Genomic DNA, 14,027 nt, shown 5'->3' on the forward strand with positions numbered 1-14,027 from the left:
GTGGTGATGGTTCCTAGCTTATAAAACCATGGGCTGTGGAGCCAGGAGTGTTATGTTCAAACCGGGCCATTATCAAACCGTTCAAACCGTTGCAGTCATTACACCAGTCCTTTAAGGTAGGACAACATGATTGCCCCCATGTTGCAGATGGGAACTGGCAGAGACTGCCAGCTCACTTTCCAAGTTAAATTCAGTTCCTGGTTCTGTGGAGGGTTGAGTCAGGGGAAGGAGGCAGGGCCATATGAGCAGAGGCCAGGGCCCAAAGCCCACCCCCCCAACTCCCCACACTGCTCACCTGGCCGTACAGATTGCACCAAGACGATCCTGTCCCCACTGACGGTGAAGCCAAAGCCATGCTGGTCTTTCTGGATAATGACGCAACGCTGGACCAAACCTTGGAGGAGGAAGAAAACAGAAGACCAAGGCTTATTATGCTGTTCCTCCACCAAGTTCAGGCAAGAGCCAGCCTGCTCAAGAGCCGAGGCACTGAAAGGCTTCCCGGGGGAACGGACTCTGAGAAGCAGCCAAGGGCGACCAGGAAGCCCCTCACTGCTGCTGCTGCCTGTCTTCCCGCCTCTCCCCCAGGAGAAAAAAGGGCTCACCTGTTGTTTCGCTGGAGTCAGATGGCTGACGGCGGTGGCCAGGAGAGCGCCGTTCTGGAGCCGAGTCGCCCAGGGAAGACAGGCTGCTCAACCTGCAGAGAGAGAGAGAGGGAGAGAAGGAAGGGACTGAGAGAAGGAGGAAAGCAACTGGGAGCAGGTTGCAGCAAGCCAGCGACTGCCAACCTAGCGCCCACCAGATGTTTCGGGGTGGTGGGAGTTGCAGTCCACATCTGGCTGGCCACGGCTGCAACAGGCCACTTCTGACCCATTGTATATACCTCGGCTGAGGACACGTGAGACAAATAGGAACATCGTACTTTGTAATAAGCAGACGCCGTTCCTCCTGAGCAGAATCCCCGCTCCCTTAAATTCAGCACTAAGCTCTCCTCAACGCTGCAGGAAATCCACCAGCCCATGTGGAAATAGGGACCGTGAGGTTTTCATCGCTGGGGCCGACGCTTCTCCTCTCACTGCTGCCCCAAGAGCAGAAGATGGAAGCGGGTACCCCAAGATGCAAGGAGGTTCAAGATGCCCTCAGGCCGGCCCACAGAGCCTTGAGATCACCAGCCAGGCCATCGCAAGGCAGCTGAGGATTCCTGGTCCTTTATGGAGGTTTCTGAGCCACGTGGGGCCATTAGGAATGGCCAGCAAGGCAACCAGCTGAGGGATGGTCACCTTCAACCTCTGCTTTCCCTCTGACCTCCTGTGGCCCACGGCTGCCCTTCCCTGCTGTTTTCTGCCTCTGGCCTGGCCAGGCCTGGCCCCCAGGGACAACCAAGGCCACCCCAGCATCCATGGCCAAACCCCACAGGGAGTTGATGCAATGGAGCGGACTTCAAAGACCAGTGAAAAGCGGAAGGGGCAACCACACACACACACACACACACACACACTTCTGAGGGATGCCGTGCCTGGTGGTTTTACATGGACAGCCAGTGGTGGAGGGGTCAAGGAGCCATGAACGTGTGACAACATGAGGGGGAGGAGGGGGAGGGCGTGCAAGCAGCCACGTTAAACACACACACACAAACACACACACACAGCAAGAGGCAGAGGAACGTCTGACATCTTACCAGGCTGCAATGGGGCTGATGAAAGGACACAAGACAAAGCAGCGATGGGTGGAGAGACAGACAAAAACAGACAACAGTGGAAGAGTTATGTCTGGCGATTGCTCCCCTCTCATCAGCTCTGTGCTGGCGGATTTAAAACCACGGCCAAAGGACCCTGCTGCTGGGCTGGGACCACTGCACCTGCCCACTTCAGTTGCTCCCCAAAGACCCCCAGAGCTATGATCATAAACAGCCCCCTTCCCATGTTTCTGGAATTCCAACACCCAACATCCTGATCGTCCGCCAACCGTTGGAACAGAGGAAGCTGACTTATGCAGAGAGGCTATTGCTCCATCCAGCTCAGGACTGTCGACCTGGACTGGCCATGGCCTCCCATTGTATCTCCCAGCCCCACCTGGGGACTGAGCCTGGGACCTTCTGCATGCAAAGCAGGTGTTCTGCCCACTGGCCCTCCCGCCAGCCGCATGGGGCAGGGGTCGCAGCTTCCACACCCCTGTCCCGAAAAGAACATGGAACCCGAGGTCCCTCCTCCTCATCAAGGGCACCCCTTCCTCAAAGCCACTTCTGGCCCCAACCCTGTCTCCCCATTCCAAACAGCCAATACCTGCTGAGCTCTGGGGGGAAATACACATCTAGTCAAATGAAGCCAATTGCTAAATGCATGCTCTGAGATCTGCGTAACTGATGGTCAAGAGGTCACTTTAGGGAAGAGAGAGAGAGAGACTCACACCTCAAGTCAAATATTGGGCTTTCAGGGGGTCGTATGAGAGAGCCAAAAGCACCAGGCCACAAACAGAGATGATGTTTAAAAATAATAACAACACCCACAGTTGCTACACATCATAAAGCAGGGAGGAGGGAACATCTGTGGCTGACCCAGATGTTGCTGGAACTCCATCTCCCATCATCCTCACCCCTGACCATTGGAGGGGGGCTGGTGGGAGCTGGGAGCCCAGCCAGTCCCCCCCCCATCCCTGCCCCAAATCGTTCTGCATCCCAGCTGCTCCCATCTTACCTGGGCAGGTGAGGGTGCTTTTTACTGGCTGGTCTGTTGCAAAGGAGGGGAAGACAGAAATTGACACCAAAGACAGGGGTTGGCAGAGAGACCAGGCAAGGCCAGAGGAGAGCGTGAGGGAAACAGAGAGAGAGAGAGAGAGAGAGAGAGAGAGAGAGAGAGATGAAAAGGCCACAACAACCACAAAACACAGCAGCTTCCAGGACTCCAGGCTCAAAGGCCCCAATCCCTTTGCTTTCAGGAAAAGCTCCTTTTCCAGCCTGGGGGCCACATTTCTTTCTGGGCAATCTTCCAAGGGCCGTACAGCAGCAGTGGGAAGGGCCAGAGGCATAGCAATGCTTTTAAATTGTACATGTGTGGAGTAGCCTATTTTCTACACACACTCACAGCCACACTCCATCCAGGCCAGCAAGAAGCATTAGGAGAGCTCAAGGCCACAATTCAGGCGAGGCAAAACACCCAAGGAGGGCGCAAAGCAGGGATAGTCAGAGGCGTGGCCTAGGAAGAGTCTTGAGGGCCAGAGAGAGAGAGTGCCAAGGGCCACAAATGCCCCTCCAAGCCCTGCTCTAAAGGAAATGCTCCCTTTACAAAGGAATTAACCAACTACAGTGGTATCTTGGTTTACGAACTTAATCCATTCTGGAAGTCCGTTCTTAAACCAAAGCGTTCTTAAACCAAGGCGTGCTTTCCCATAGCAGCAGGAAACTCAATTTACAAATGGAACACACTCAACAGGAAGCGAAATGTTCTTATTCCAAGGCAAAGTTCACAAACCAAAACACCTTCTTCTGTGTTTGCAGTGTTCTCAATCCAAGTTGTTTGTAAAATAAACTGTTCTTAAACCAAGGTACCACTGTATTTAAAACCAGACTGACAGCCAAAATGCCTCTGAACATGTGCAGGTTCCTTGTTTACACTTCTCTCTCTCTCTCTCTCTCACACACACACACACACCCCTTACTGTTTCCCGACACTCAATTAACACAACATACAGTTAGGCCCCTGCAAAACCAAGATCCACAGCTGTTGTTTATTCCAGTACTGAAGTAACCACACATGTCTACGGTGTAAGGATTTTTTTTTGGGGGGGGGGATGTTTAAGGCAGCTCAACACACCATTTTTCTAATTGCTACTTCTGTCCACTGGGCAAGATCTCTGCAAGATCAGGCATGAACTGCTGCAAAGCAGCTCAGTTTCACATTCTCCTGCACTGCAGAAAAAAGGAGCCATGCATTGGGCTGCATCTCAAGCACTGGCTGGAAGCAGGGAGTGGCAGTGATGGGAGTTGTGGTCCGAAGCATCTGGAGGGCACCAGGCTGGAGAAGCCAAGGGCCACCACACACAGCAACCATCAAACACAGCGCAGGAAGAAAGCCTGGTCACAGTGATTCGGGAGAACTTAAGATAAGCGCTCGTGGATCAGGCCAAAGGCGGCAAATCTAATCCAGCATCCTGTTCTCACAGTGGCCAACAACCAGGTGACTATAGGAAGCCCGCAAACAGGACCCGGGCACCACAGCACTCTCTGCTCCTGCAGTTTCCAGCAACTGCTATGCAGAAGCATTTCTGCCTCAGCCATAGTGGCTTGTAATAAGTAATTTTTTATTATTATTATTATTATTATTATTATTATTATTATTATTTGTACCCAGCCACTCTGGGTGGCTTCCAACAAAGCTTAAAAATACAGTGGTACCTCTGGATGTGAGCAGGATCCGTTCCAGAGCAGAATGCAACCCGCGTCTGCGCAGGCCGCCATTCGCTGCTTCTGCGCATGATGTCATTTTGAGCATCTGCACATGTGCCAGCGGTGAAACCCGGAAGCAACATGTTCCGTTACCTCTGGATCGCTGCAGAGCGCAACCCAAAAACGCTCAGCCTGAAGCAACTTCAACCCGAAGGTCTGACTGCACATCAGTGTAGCCATTGAGAGCCTTCTCCTCACCCATGAATTTGCCCAATCCTCTTTTCACGCCACCCATCAGGAGGGAGTTCCATCGTTTATAACTGTGTGCTGCGCAGGGAAAGACTTTCTTTTATCTGTTCTGAACCTGCCAACATTCAGCTTGGCTGGTCTGCAGGTCAAAACTAGCGCAGCTATACACCCACCCTCAGCCCCAGGGCTGGCTGGGGCTTGCAAGTCCAGAACACCTGGAGGGCACTGGGTTGGGTAAGGCTAGTCTCCAGCAACAAAGGCAGCAACGACCAGCAACCTCAAAACCTCTCTTTGGGTCTGCTCTGGAGGCACAGGAAAGGGAATGGATCCCTTTGCCCAAAACGCCAAGGGTCTGCCAGCCTGGGTTGGCTCTGAGATCTGGACACAAGAGACTTTGACAGAAGCAGGAGAGGGTTTTTTGCAAAGTCTTCCAGCAATCTGTGGTTTGAGCCCGGAGGCCAGGAATTCCTGGTTTTGCTACGTGGGCTTGACCTCAGCATGTTGTGTGGCCTTTGCAGGGGGTGGTGGAGGAAGGGGAAAGTACCTTTGGTCTTATGGGGGGGGCAACAACAACACCCCCTCCCAACAAGCACCCTTACCCATCACCTCCTGTGAAAATGGGAGATAAAGATAGGCATTATTTCCTGATCTCAGAAGGATAATAATTACCATCTGGAGAGAGAGATCTCCACCTGAGAAACGAGCTCCAGTATAAACACAGCCTGGGTAATTCCGAGGCTTCCACAAGCCTCTCCACAAAAAAATAATTATTATGATATGCAAATGAGCACAAACAGGAGCTTATTTGGGGAAAGACAGTGTGGTGGGGAGACAAGGCTGGCAAATGCTAGATCACAGCAGATGCAAGCAGAATAAGGGTGTGTGGAAACCCATGCCCAAAAAAGAGACATTAGCAGGGTTTGAGAATCCCCTCCACAAAAGGACGGAGAACCAAATCAGAGCAAAAACGGCAACATCCAAACAACCAATAAGGGTCTGTGTGTGTAGGAGACACAAATCTCCCTCACACACAGAAACCCATGCCCCACCCCAAGGAAAGGCGCTCAGACCTCTTGCTTCAGCAAGCACATTTGCACAACACGGAATGTCTTTCCGAAACCACAATTACAGGCATGGAAGGAGGCGAAGGAAGGTAATTACATCCTCGTTCCATCAGATCAGTGCTCCCTTTGGACCACCTCCACACACAAACACACACACTTCCCCCGTTTTCTTCTTCTGCGTTTTGTTTTCCAAGTCTGCCTCTGCTGAGAGGATGAGGCCACGAGCCACGGCGCTGCCATTTCCACTGGCTTCCCAGCCGGCAAAGATTCGCTACCAACCCGGCCCTCTATCAGCAGCCAAAATAAGGGATTTTCTGGGCACAGGTATGTTCAGCTTCTGAGCTCCTCTGAGCCAAAGGGAGAAAGCCCAGCCAGCAGCCAAACGAAGCCTCATCAATAAGGGACCGCAGCGGGACCTGGCACTGGGATAAGGGACTGTCCCGCCAAATAAGGGATACTTGACAGCTATGCCGCAGAGCGCTGGTACTCACAGCCCTTCCAGAAAGCCTGATGGCCTTAATAAAGGCATTGTCCTAAATATGAAATTACCAATCTGAAGCCCCTTTTGGGGCAGGGACCTGCCCTCCCATACTTCGCACATTGCATGAAAGCAGGAGCTGCCTAATGGTGATGATGATGATGATTTTGTTCCGTCTTTTCACTTCACCTCCTCCTCTAGGCCTGCCCTGTATATTTCCTTGACACCAAAGAGGCAGCTGTCTGACTGCCAGGGTCGAAACTGGCCCACAAAGACACGGGGGGAAATGGAGCCTCCAGCTGCAGGGGCAGTGTGCTGCAGAGAACCTGGAGGAAGGCCAGTGATCAGAAACAGGACGCTGCCACCAGGCACAGCAGGACTACAGACATGTGAAGGAAGGCCAGAGGCTCAACAGAGCCTGAAATTGAGTTGAGAGTCTGCTAATGCCCATTAGTCGCTGCCCCCTCCCCCAATAGAGAGACCCTCCTCCAGCTTGTTCCCACAGAGCCTGGATCGCTTTCGGTGGCAGCCCCAATCAAGGCGAATATTTTGTAGCAAGCCCTACTTCCAAATTACCCATGCCCAAAAACAAAAACAAAAAGGTGTGCTCTGATTGATTGATTTACCTACAGCTTTTTAAAATCCTGCTCTGGGAAAAAGACAGGGGTCCCAGGAACAGTTTGCAAATACTAGTAGCTTGGCAGTCCGTGCCCACATCAGGCTAACAAATCTAAAAACACACAACACAAAAGGAAAAGAGACTGGGGAGCGAAGAGGGGGAAAGCCAACTCGGGGATTCATTCTTAGTTCTTGGAGTGACCAGCCAGAATGGGAACTCTGCTGAGTTCAACTGGAAATGAGTGAAGGTGCAGGGTCAAGGTAAAGGGACCCCTGACCGTTTGGTCCAGTCGTGGACGACTCTGGGGTTGCGGCGCTCATCTCGCTTTACTGGCCAAGGGAGCCGGCGTACAGCTTCCGGGTCATGTGGCCAGCAGGACTAAGCCGCTTCTGGCGAACCAGAGCAGTGCACGGAAATGCCGTTTACCTTCCCACTGGAGCAGTACCTATTTATATACTTGCACTTTGACGTGCTTTTGAACTGCTAGGTTGGCAGGAGCAGGGACCGAGCATCGGGAGCTCACCCCGTCGCGGGGATTTGAACCGCCGACCTTCTGATCGGCAAGTCCTAGGCTCTGTGGTTTAACCCACAGCGCCACCCGCATCCCTGAAGGTGCAGGGAGCAGGGATAAAACTGGCAGATTAAAACCAGCCCAGGTAATGCAACTGCCTGGTCGCCTTTCTCAGGTGTGCATCCCCTCACCCCACCTCACCCAGTCCCCAATTTTCTTGCATTTCCTCCCAGGGACACGTGCCAGGATGGGGGTGGGGGAAATAGGGAAGGACCCAAAGTTGTCTCCAAGGAGCAGGCAGAAATAGAAAGAGAAAGAGAAAGAAAGAAAGACTCTCTGGCTGATTTGAAGCCAAGAGGAAAAAAGTACGAAGCAGCCGTTGGCACCTCCTAGAAGATATGGCATTAAAAGATATACGTATGCATGGATGTATTAGAGTAGGCTAATGAAGCGTTGCCATCTCAGAAGCCGGAGTGGAACAAAATGCTGCAATTAGGAGATTATAAGGGGGGCGGGAGGCAGGATCAAGTCCTCAAAGTGGGTCAACTCGGGGAAAGAGAAAGATTGATTTGCAAGTGGCTAAGTGTAATCTTCCAGCTCACCACACAGAACTCATGCCTCACAGAAGCGAAAAAGGAGAGAGAGAGAGAGAGAGAGAGAGAGAGAGAGAGAAAGACGAGTGCAATTTCTCTGACTAACTAACCAGGGTTGCCTCGCCAGCAGAAATAGACCAGCCTGTCAATCTCCCGACCAAGAGGAGGGTCTTACAAGGCTATTAATAGGGTTTTAAACACACAGACACACACACCTACCCCTGAGCTCCTAATATTCTAATCTTGTAAACAAAATTAGCTAAAACTGGCTGCTTTGGGGCTGGGAAGAGTTTGGAGACTACCAGAGACACGAAGAATGTCAGAAGAGCCTGGCTGCTGTTGGATCAGTCCAGGAGCCCATCTAGTGGAGCCTCCTGCCCTCACAGTGGCCGACCAGGTGCCCCAACGGGACAGGGCAGGACGCAAGCGCAACAGCAGCGCTCTCCACATTTCTGCCATGCTTTCTGACGACACCAACCATTCCTATGCATGCATCCCCAGACGGGTGGAAGCTGGGTCCCAGAAGGCAGGAAGAGAGGGAACTGCCTTATCCAGAATTACAGTTCTGGGTCTGTCTAGCTCAGTAGCCTGCAAAGGCTCTGGCAATATCCAGAGCCCCTTTTAATACAGTGGATGCTCGGGCTGCGAATGTGCAGAGGTATGTCTGCGCACGAGCAGGTTGCAATTTGGCACTTCTGTGCATGCGCGACCCCCAAAACCCGGAAGTAACCCGTTCCAGTACTTCCAGGTTTCGGCGGGTCTGTAACCTGAAGAAACACAACCTGAAGAGTCTGTAACCCGAGGTATGACAGTACTGTTTTAAGTTGCTGGCCATCAGCACAATTCACGGAAGCAAATGCCAAGTTTTAACTGTGTGCTCTAGGATGCATTTCACAGCTGCGACGACACACAGCCAAGCATAAGAACATAGTAGCATAAGAAGAGCCTGGTTGCTGGATCAGGCCAGTGGCGCATCTAGTCCAGCACCCTCATCTCACAGTGGCAAACCATGAGCCCCTTTTGCAAAGCCCAGGACCTGAATGCAAGAGAAAACTCCTGGTGGTTCCAGCATCTGGTATGCAGAAGCACGGCAGAGAGGATGGACCCTGTGGCTTGTAGCCATCTACAGTCATCTCCTCCGTGAATTTGCCTAGTCTTCTTTTAAAGAAAGCCTGTGGCAGCAGTGTTAGAAATTCACATATATAAGCCAGGCGCCAAACAGCTCCTTAAACCCAGGTTGCAGTTGCCAAAAAAGAACACTTAGCTGCCATTTTGGGGCCAGACGGCTCAGAAATCGTATTTTCCAATAGCACTTTTTGGTCCCTGAAATTCATTCTGATGGAGCACATAGAATATATCACGAATAGAATTCTATAGGATGTGTTGCTAGTGTGCAAAAACGTTCCAGGTCCAAGGCTCCCCAGGCATGCACTTCCAGGCGGTGGAGGCGTCAGGTCGCATCCTGGCATCTTCACTTGGTTGCAAGTGGCCGATAAAGGTCAAGGGACCCCTGACCATTAGGCCCAGTCGTGGCCGACTCTGGGGTTGCGGCACTCATCTTGCTTTATTGGCCAAGGGAGCCAGTGTACAGCTTCCGGGTCATGTGGCCAGCATGACTAAGCCGCTTCTGGCAAACCAGAGCAGCGCATGGAAACGCCATTTACCTTCCCCCTGGAGCGGTACCTATTTATCTACTTGCACTTGCTTATGAACTGCTAGGTGGGCAGGAGCTGGGACCGAGCAACAGGAGCTCACCCCGTGGCAGGGATTCACACTGCTGACCTTCTGACCGGCAAGCCCAAGAGGCTCAGTGGTTTAGACCACAGCGCCACCCACAAAATGTGCCTGGCAAATGTCAAACGCTGTGTGGGAGTGGGAGGTGCGGAGTGGGGAAGGTGCTTGTGTGGTGCTATGGGGCCAGCACTGGAAATAAAGACAAAAAGGTGAGGAAAGCGGAGATCCTGGTCAGAGAACGTCACTGAACTCTCACTTGCTTGGGTGGAGGGCAGAGAGGGGTGTGTGAAGGAAATAGCCTGCAGCACACAAAGAGGTATGGAATCGGTGGTCCCACGCACTTTGCCTCTGGCTCCACCCACCACGGTCCTGTGTGGCCCCACCACCACCAAAAGAACATGGCCCTGCGGCTGCAAAACGGATCCCTATTAGAATATTATTGCCCAGGCGACAGAGAGGGTTCCTCCATGTGTACATGGGCAATGGATAGAAAGAGGACTATTTCCCCCTGAGGCCTCGCGGCCAGGAATCGAGAAAGTGAAGCCGCCATAGCAGCCAAGAAGCTTCTGTCCAACTCGGCTTGACATTCAGAGAGCTAAAGCCGCCCCCTTCAGCACCACTGCCCTTGTCCAGACAGATAATCTGATTTCCTGTGCGGGATGGACGTGGGCTGATTCCACTGTGGCGGGGGCTGCTGCTTCCTGGGAAGGTTTAACTCCTGCAAGGGCAGAGAGAGCCTCAGCCCAATCGCTTGCTGTCCATCATCCGAGGGAGACTGGAGGAAGGAGGGGGGCCCTCCTCCTCCTCCTCCATCATCATCCTACTGGCAGATTAAGCACCCATCGGCCACACATGGAGGGGATTCCGCCACCCCCTCTCTAAACCCCGCACCAAGTCACCGCAACTTTTAAACAGACAAGAGACACAGCTGTTTATTTCTCCTTCCACACAGGGACACACTTTCTTGTTTTACAAAGAGTGCAGAACTGATCCCAGGGGCTGCTCTCCTACGGATGACTACAAAGGATCCACTTTGCACATTAGACAATAATTAGCTAATTCTAGCCACTCATTATCAGGGAAAGACAGACTCCTGACCAGTCGCCTAATGTTATGATGCTAAATTATCCTGTTTTTTTTTTAAGGCATCAAGCCTTCCCAAATCTGGTGACTTCCAGTTGTTGTTGCTGGACTCCCGACTCCCATCCTCCTCCTCCTCCCTGACCCCCTGCTCCAGCTGTCTGGGACTGATGGGATTTAGAGTCCCGCAACATCTGGAGGACTCCATGTGGGCTACCTGCCCCCCGAATCAAACGGCTGCAACTCCAGCCATGTCAATTTCAACCTGGTGGTCCCCAGATCTTGCAAGCCATGCTGGCTGCTGGGGGCAAGTGCAACTTGCAGTCCAGCAACATCTGGAGGGCTAAAGATGTTCTCCTTGCTCCCCGAAGAAAAGAAACATCTGTAATTGCCACGCCTCAGCACAAACCCTATCCGTGCAACCTTACAAGTGTGGTTTGCGGAGACCTGAGACCTTGCTTTCACCTCTTAAGCTGGTAAGATGCACATCAGGTTATGCAAATATACACAACGCTCAGGTCACAATTCTATAGCCACTAAACTGGGAACGAGTGCCACTGAATTTAATGGGGCTCACTTTTGAACCAATCTATTTCAGATTGCATACTTACAAGACATGGGGGACAGGGATATAATGCAGATATATGGTATCTAGATAGATGCCCACTCGCTATCATGTGAATACTGGTTCATATAGCATTTTCAATTGTTATCATTCACTGCTGCTGTTTGTTTGTTGATGTCTTACATCGCCTTTCCCATGAGGTCCCAGCACAAGCTACAACTACATAAAAATCACAGAATTATAGAGTTGGAAGGGACCCAACGGTCATCTAGTCCAACCCCCTGCAATGCAGGAATCTCAACTAAAGCATCCCTGACAGATGGCCGGCCAACCTCTGCTTAGAAACCTCCAAGGAGGGAGAGCCCACCACCTTCCAAGGCAGACCATTCCACTGTGGAACAGTTCTCACTGTCGGAAGTTCATAGAATCATAGAGTTGGAAGAGACCACAAGGGCCATCGAGTCCAACCCCCTGCCAAGCAGGAAACACCATCAGAGCACTCCTGACATATGGTTGTCAAGCCTCTGCTTAAAGACCTCCAAAGAAGGAGACTCCACCACACTCCTTGGCAGCAAATTCCACTGTCGAACAGCTCTTACTGTCAGGAAGTTCTTCCTAATGTTTAGGTGGAATCTTCTTTCTTGTAGTTTGGATCCATTGTTCCGTCTCCGCTTCTCTGGAGCAGCAGAAAACAACCTTTCTCCCTCCTCTATGTGACATCCTTTTATATATTTGAACATGGCTACCATATCCCCCCTTAACTTCCTCTTCTCCAGGCTAAACATGCCCAGCTCCCTTAGCCGTTCCTCATAAGGCATCGTTTCCAGGCCTTTGACCATTTTGGTTGCCCTCCTCTGGACACGTTCCAGTTTGTCAGTGTCCTTCTTGAACTGTGGTGCCCAGAACTGGACACAGTACTCTTCCTGATGTTTAGTCAGAATCTCCTTTCTCCATCGCTTCGGGTCCTGCCCTCCAGAGCAGGAGAAAACAAGCTTGCTCCATCTTCCATGCCACAGTCCTTTAGATATTTGAAGGTGGCTACCATATCTCCCCTCAGTCTCCTTTTCCCCAGGCTAAGCATCCCCAGCTCCTCCAACCGTTCCTCATGAGGCTTGGTTTCCAGACCCTTGATCATCTTGGTCCCCCTCCTCTGCAAACATTCCAGCTTGTTCATATCCTTCTTAAATTGCAGGGCGCAGAAGTGGACATGGAACTCCAGGCATGGTCTGACCAAGGCAGAACAGGGTGGCACTATTCCTCCCCTTGATCTGGACACTAGACTTCTGCCGATGCAGCCTGGAATTGCATTAGCTTTTATTTGCTGTTGACTCATGCTAAGCTTGTGGTCCACAAAGACTCCTAGACCCTTTTCACATGTAAGCCAGGTGTCCCCATCTTATATTTGTGCAGCTGGTTATTCCAGACGAAGTGTAGACTCTTACAGTTGTCCCTACTGAAATCCATTTTGTTAGTTTGGGCCATGTTCTTCTATCTGTTGAGGTCAATTTGAATCCCAATACTGTCTTATGTGGCGTTAGCTAGTTTTGAGTCATCTGCAAATGTGATGAGCATCCCCTCAATTCCTTCATCCAAATCATTTATAAAGACGCTGAACAACAATGGTCCCAGGACAGAACCCTGCAGAACATTTTTCCAGGATAACAATGAGCCATTAATGACCAAACCTCTTTGGGTTTAGTCCGTCAACCAGCTACAAATCCACCTAACAGTTACCTCCTCCAGCCCACATTTTACTAGCTTCTCCGCAAGAATATTATGGAGGACTTTAACCTTACTGAAATCAAGATACACTACGTCCACAGCATTCCCCTTATCCACCAAGCTTGTAACTCTATCAAAAACAGGAATGAGATTCGTCAGGCATGACTTGTTGATGAGAAACCCATTCTGGGTCTTAGTAATCACAGCATCCTTTTCTAAGTGCTCATAGACAGCGACTGTTGAATTATCTGTTTTAGGACCTTTCCTGGGATTGATGTCTAGCTCACCAGTTGGTAGTTACCATATTTTTCGCTCTATAGGACGCACCCGACCATAGGACACACCTTGTTTTCGAGGGGGAGAACAAGGGAAAAAAATTCTCCCCCTCTCTGCTAGCGCCCCTTCAGCCAAGCGGCAGGAGAAACGGAGCCCCTTCCATTTCTCCTCCAGCTGAAAGGGTGCTGCGTCTTAGCTGAAGGGGCACCTACCCTTCAGCGAAAGGAACCTGAAGCCTCCGGAGTACAGCGGGAGCTCCCTCTGTGCTCCAGAGGCTTCAGGCAGCTATCGCTGAAGCCAAGGAGCCTGCATTCGCTCCATAAGACACACACACATTTCCCCGTAATTTTTGGAGGGGAAAATGTGCGTCTTATAGAGCGAAAAATATGGTACCTGGGTGTTCTCTCCCCCCCCCCCTTTTGAAGATGGGAGCAATATTTGCCTACCTCCAGTCTGCAGGAACCTCACCTGTTCTCCAAGAATTCTCAAAGATTATAGACGAAGGCTCTGAGATTACACCTGCAACCTCCTTTAGATTAAAATCAGTGAAAATGCTTAAAATATCAGAAGAATAGGGTGGGTCAAAGGCCAGGGTAAAAAGAACATTATGTTATTATTACAACAACGGAATAGTACAAAATGCTGCAGCAGGGCTGCTGGCAGGAGGAGTCAGGAGTTTGCCAGGGGATGGATGACTCCACCTCTGCTCTAAGATCTGCAGTCTCCGATGATTCGTTACCGATATATATTTTTCCCAA

The 14,027-nt window shown here is 51.2% G+C and overlaps 1 protein-coding gene across 6 annotated transcripts in view; it reads right to left on the reverse strand.

The window, feature by feature from the left end:
* The window catches only part of ARHGEF11 (Rho guanine nucleotide exchange factor 11), a 63,971-nt gene that overhangs the window by 40,686 nt on the left and 9,258 nt on the right, over positions 1 to 14,027 (reverse strand). For 4 of the 6 annotated variants that reach the window (XM_083715482.1, XM_083715485.1, XM_083715487.1 and 1 more), the window contains 4 exons: positions 2,691 to 2,723; positions 1,676 to 1,690; positions 603 to 694; positions 296 to 394 (listed from right to left, as the gene is read on the reverse strand). In XM_083715482.1, coding sequence (XP_083571608.1) covers positions 296 to 394; positions 603 to 694; positions 1,676 to 1,690; positions 2,691 to 2,723 — 239 coding nt within the window. The remainder of the gene's footprint in view (positions 1 to 295; positions 395 to 602; positions 695 to 1,675; positions 1,691 to 2,690; positions 2,724 to 14,027) is intronic. The other 2 variants (XM_083715484.1, XM_083715486.1) reach the window with 2 other exon arrangements.

The sequence above is a fragment of the Podarcis gaigeae genome, assembly GCF_964106915.1.
Source record: "Podarcis gaigeae genome assembly, chromosome: 16".
Classification (NCBI taxonomy): domain Eukaryota; kingdom Metazoa; phylum Chordata; class Lepidosauria; order Squamata; family Lacertidae; genus Podarcis; species Podarcis gaigeae.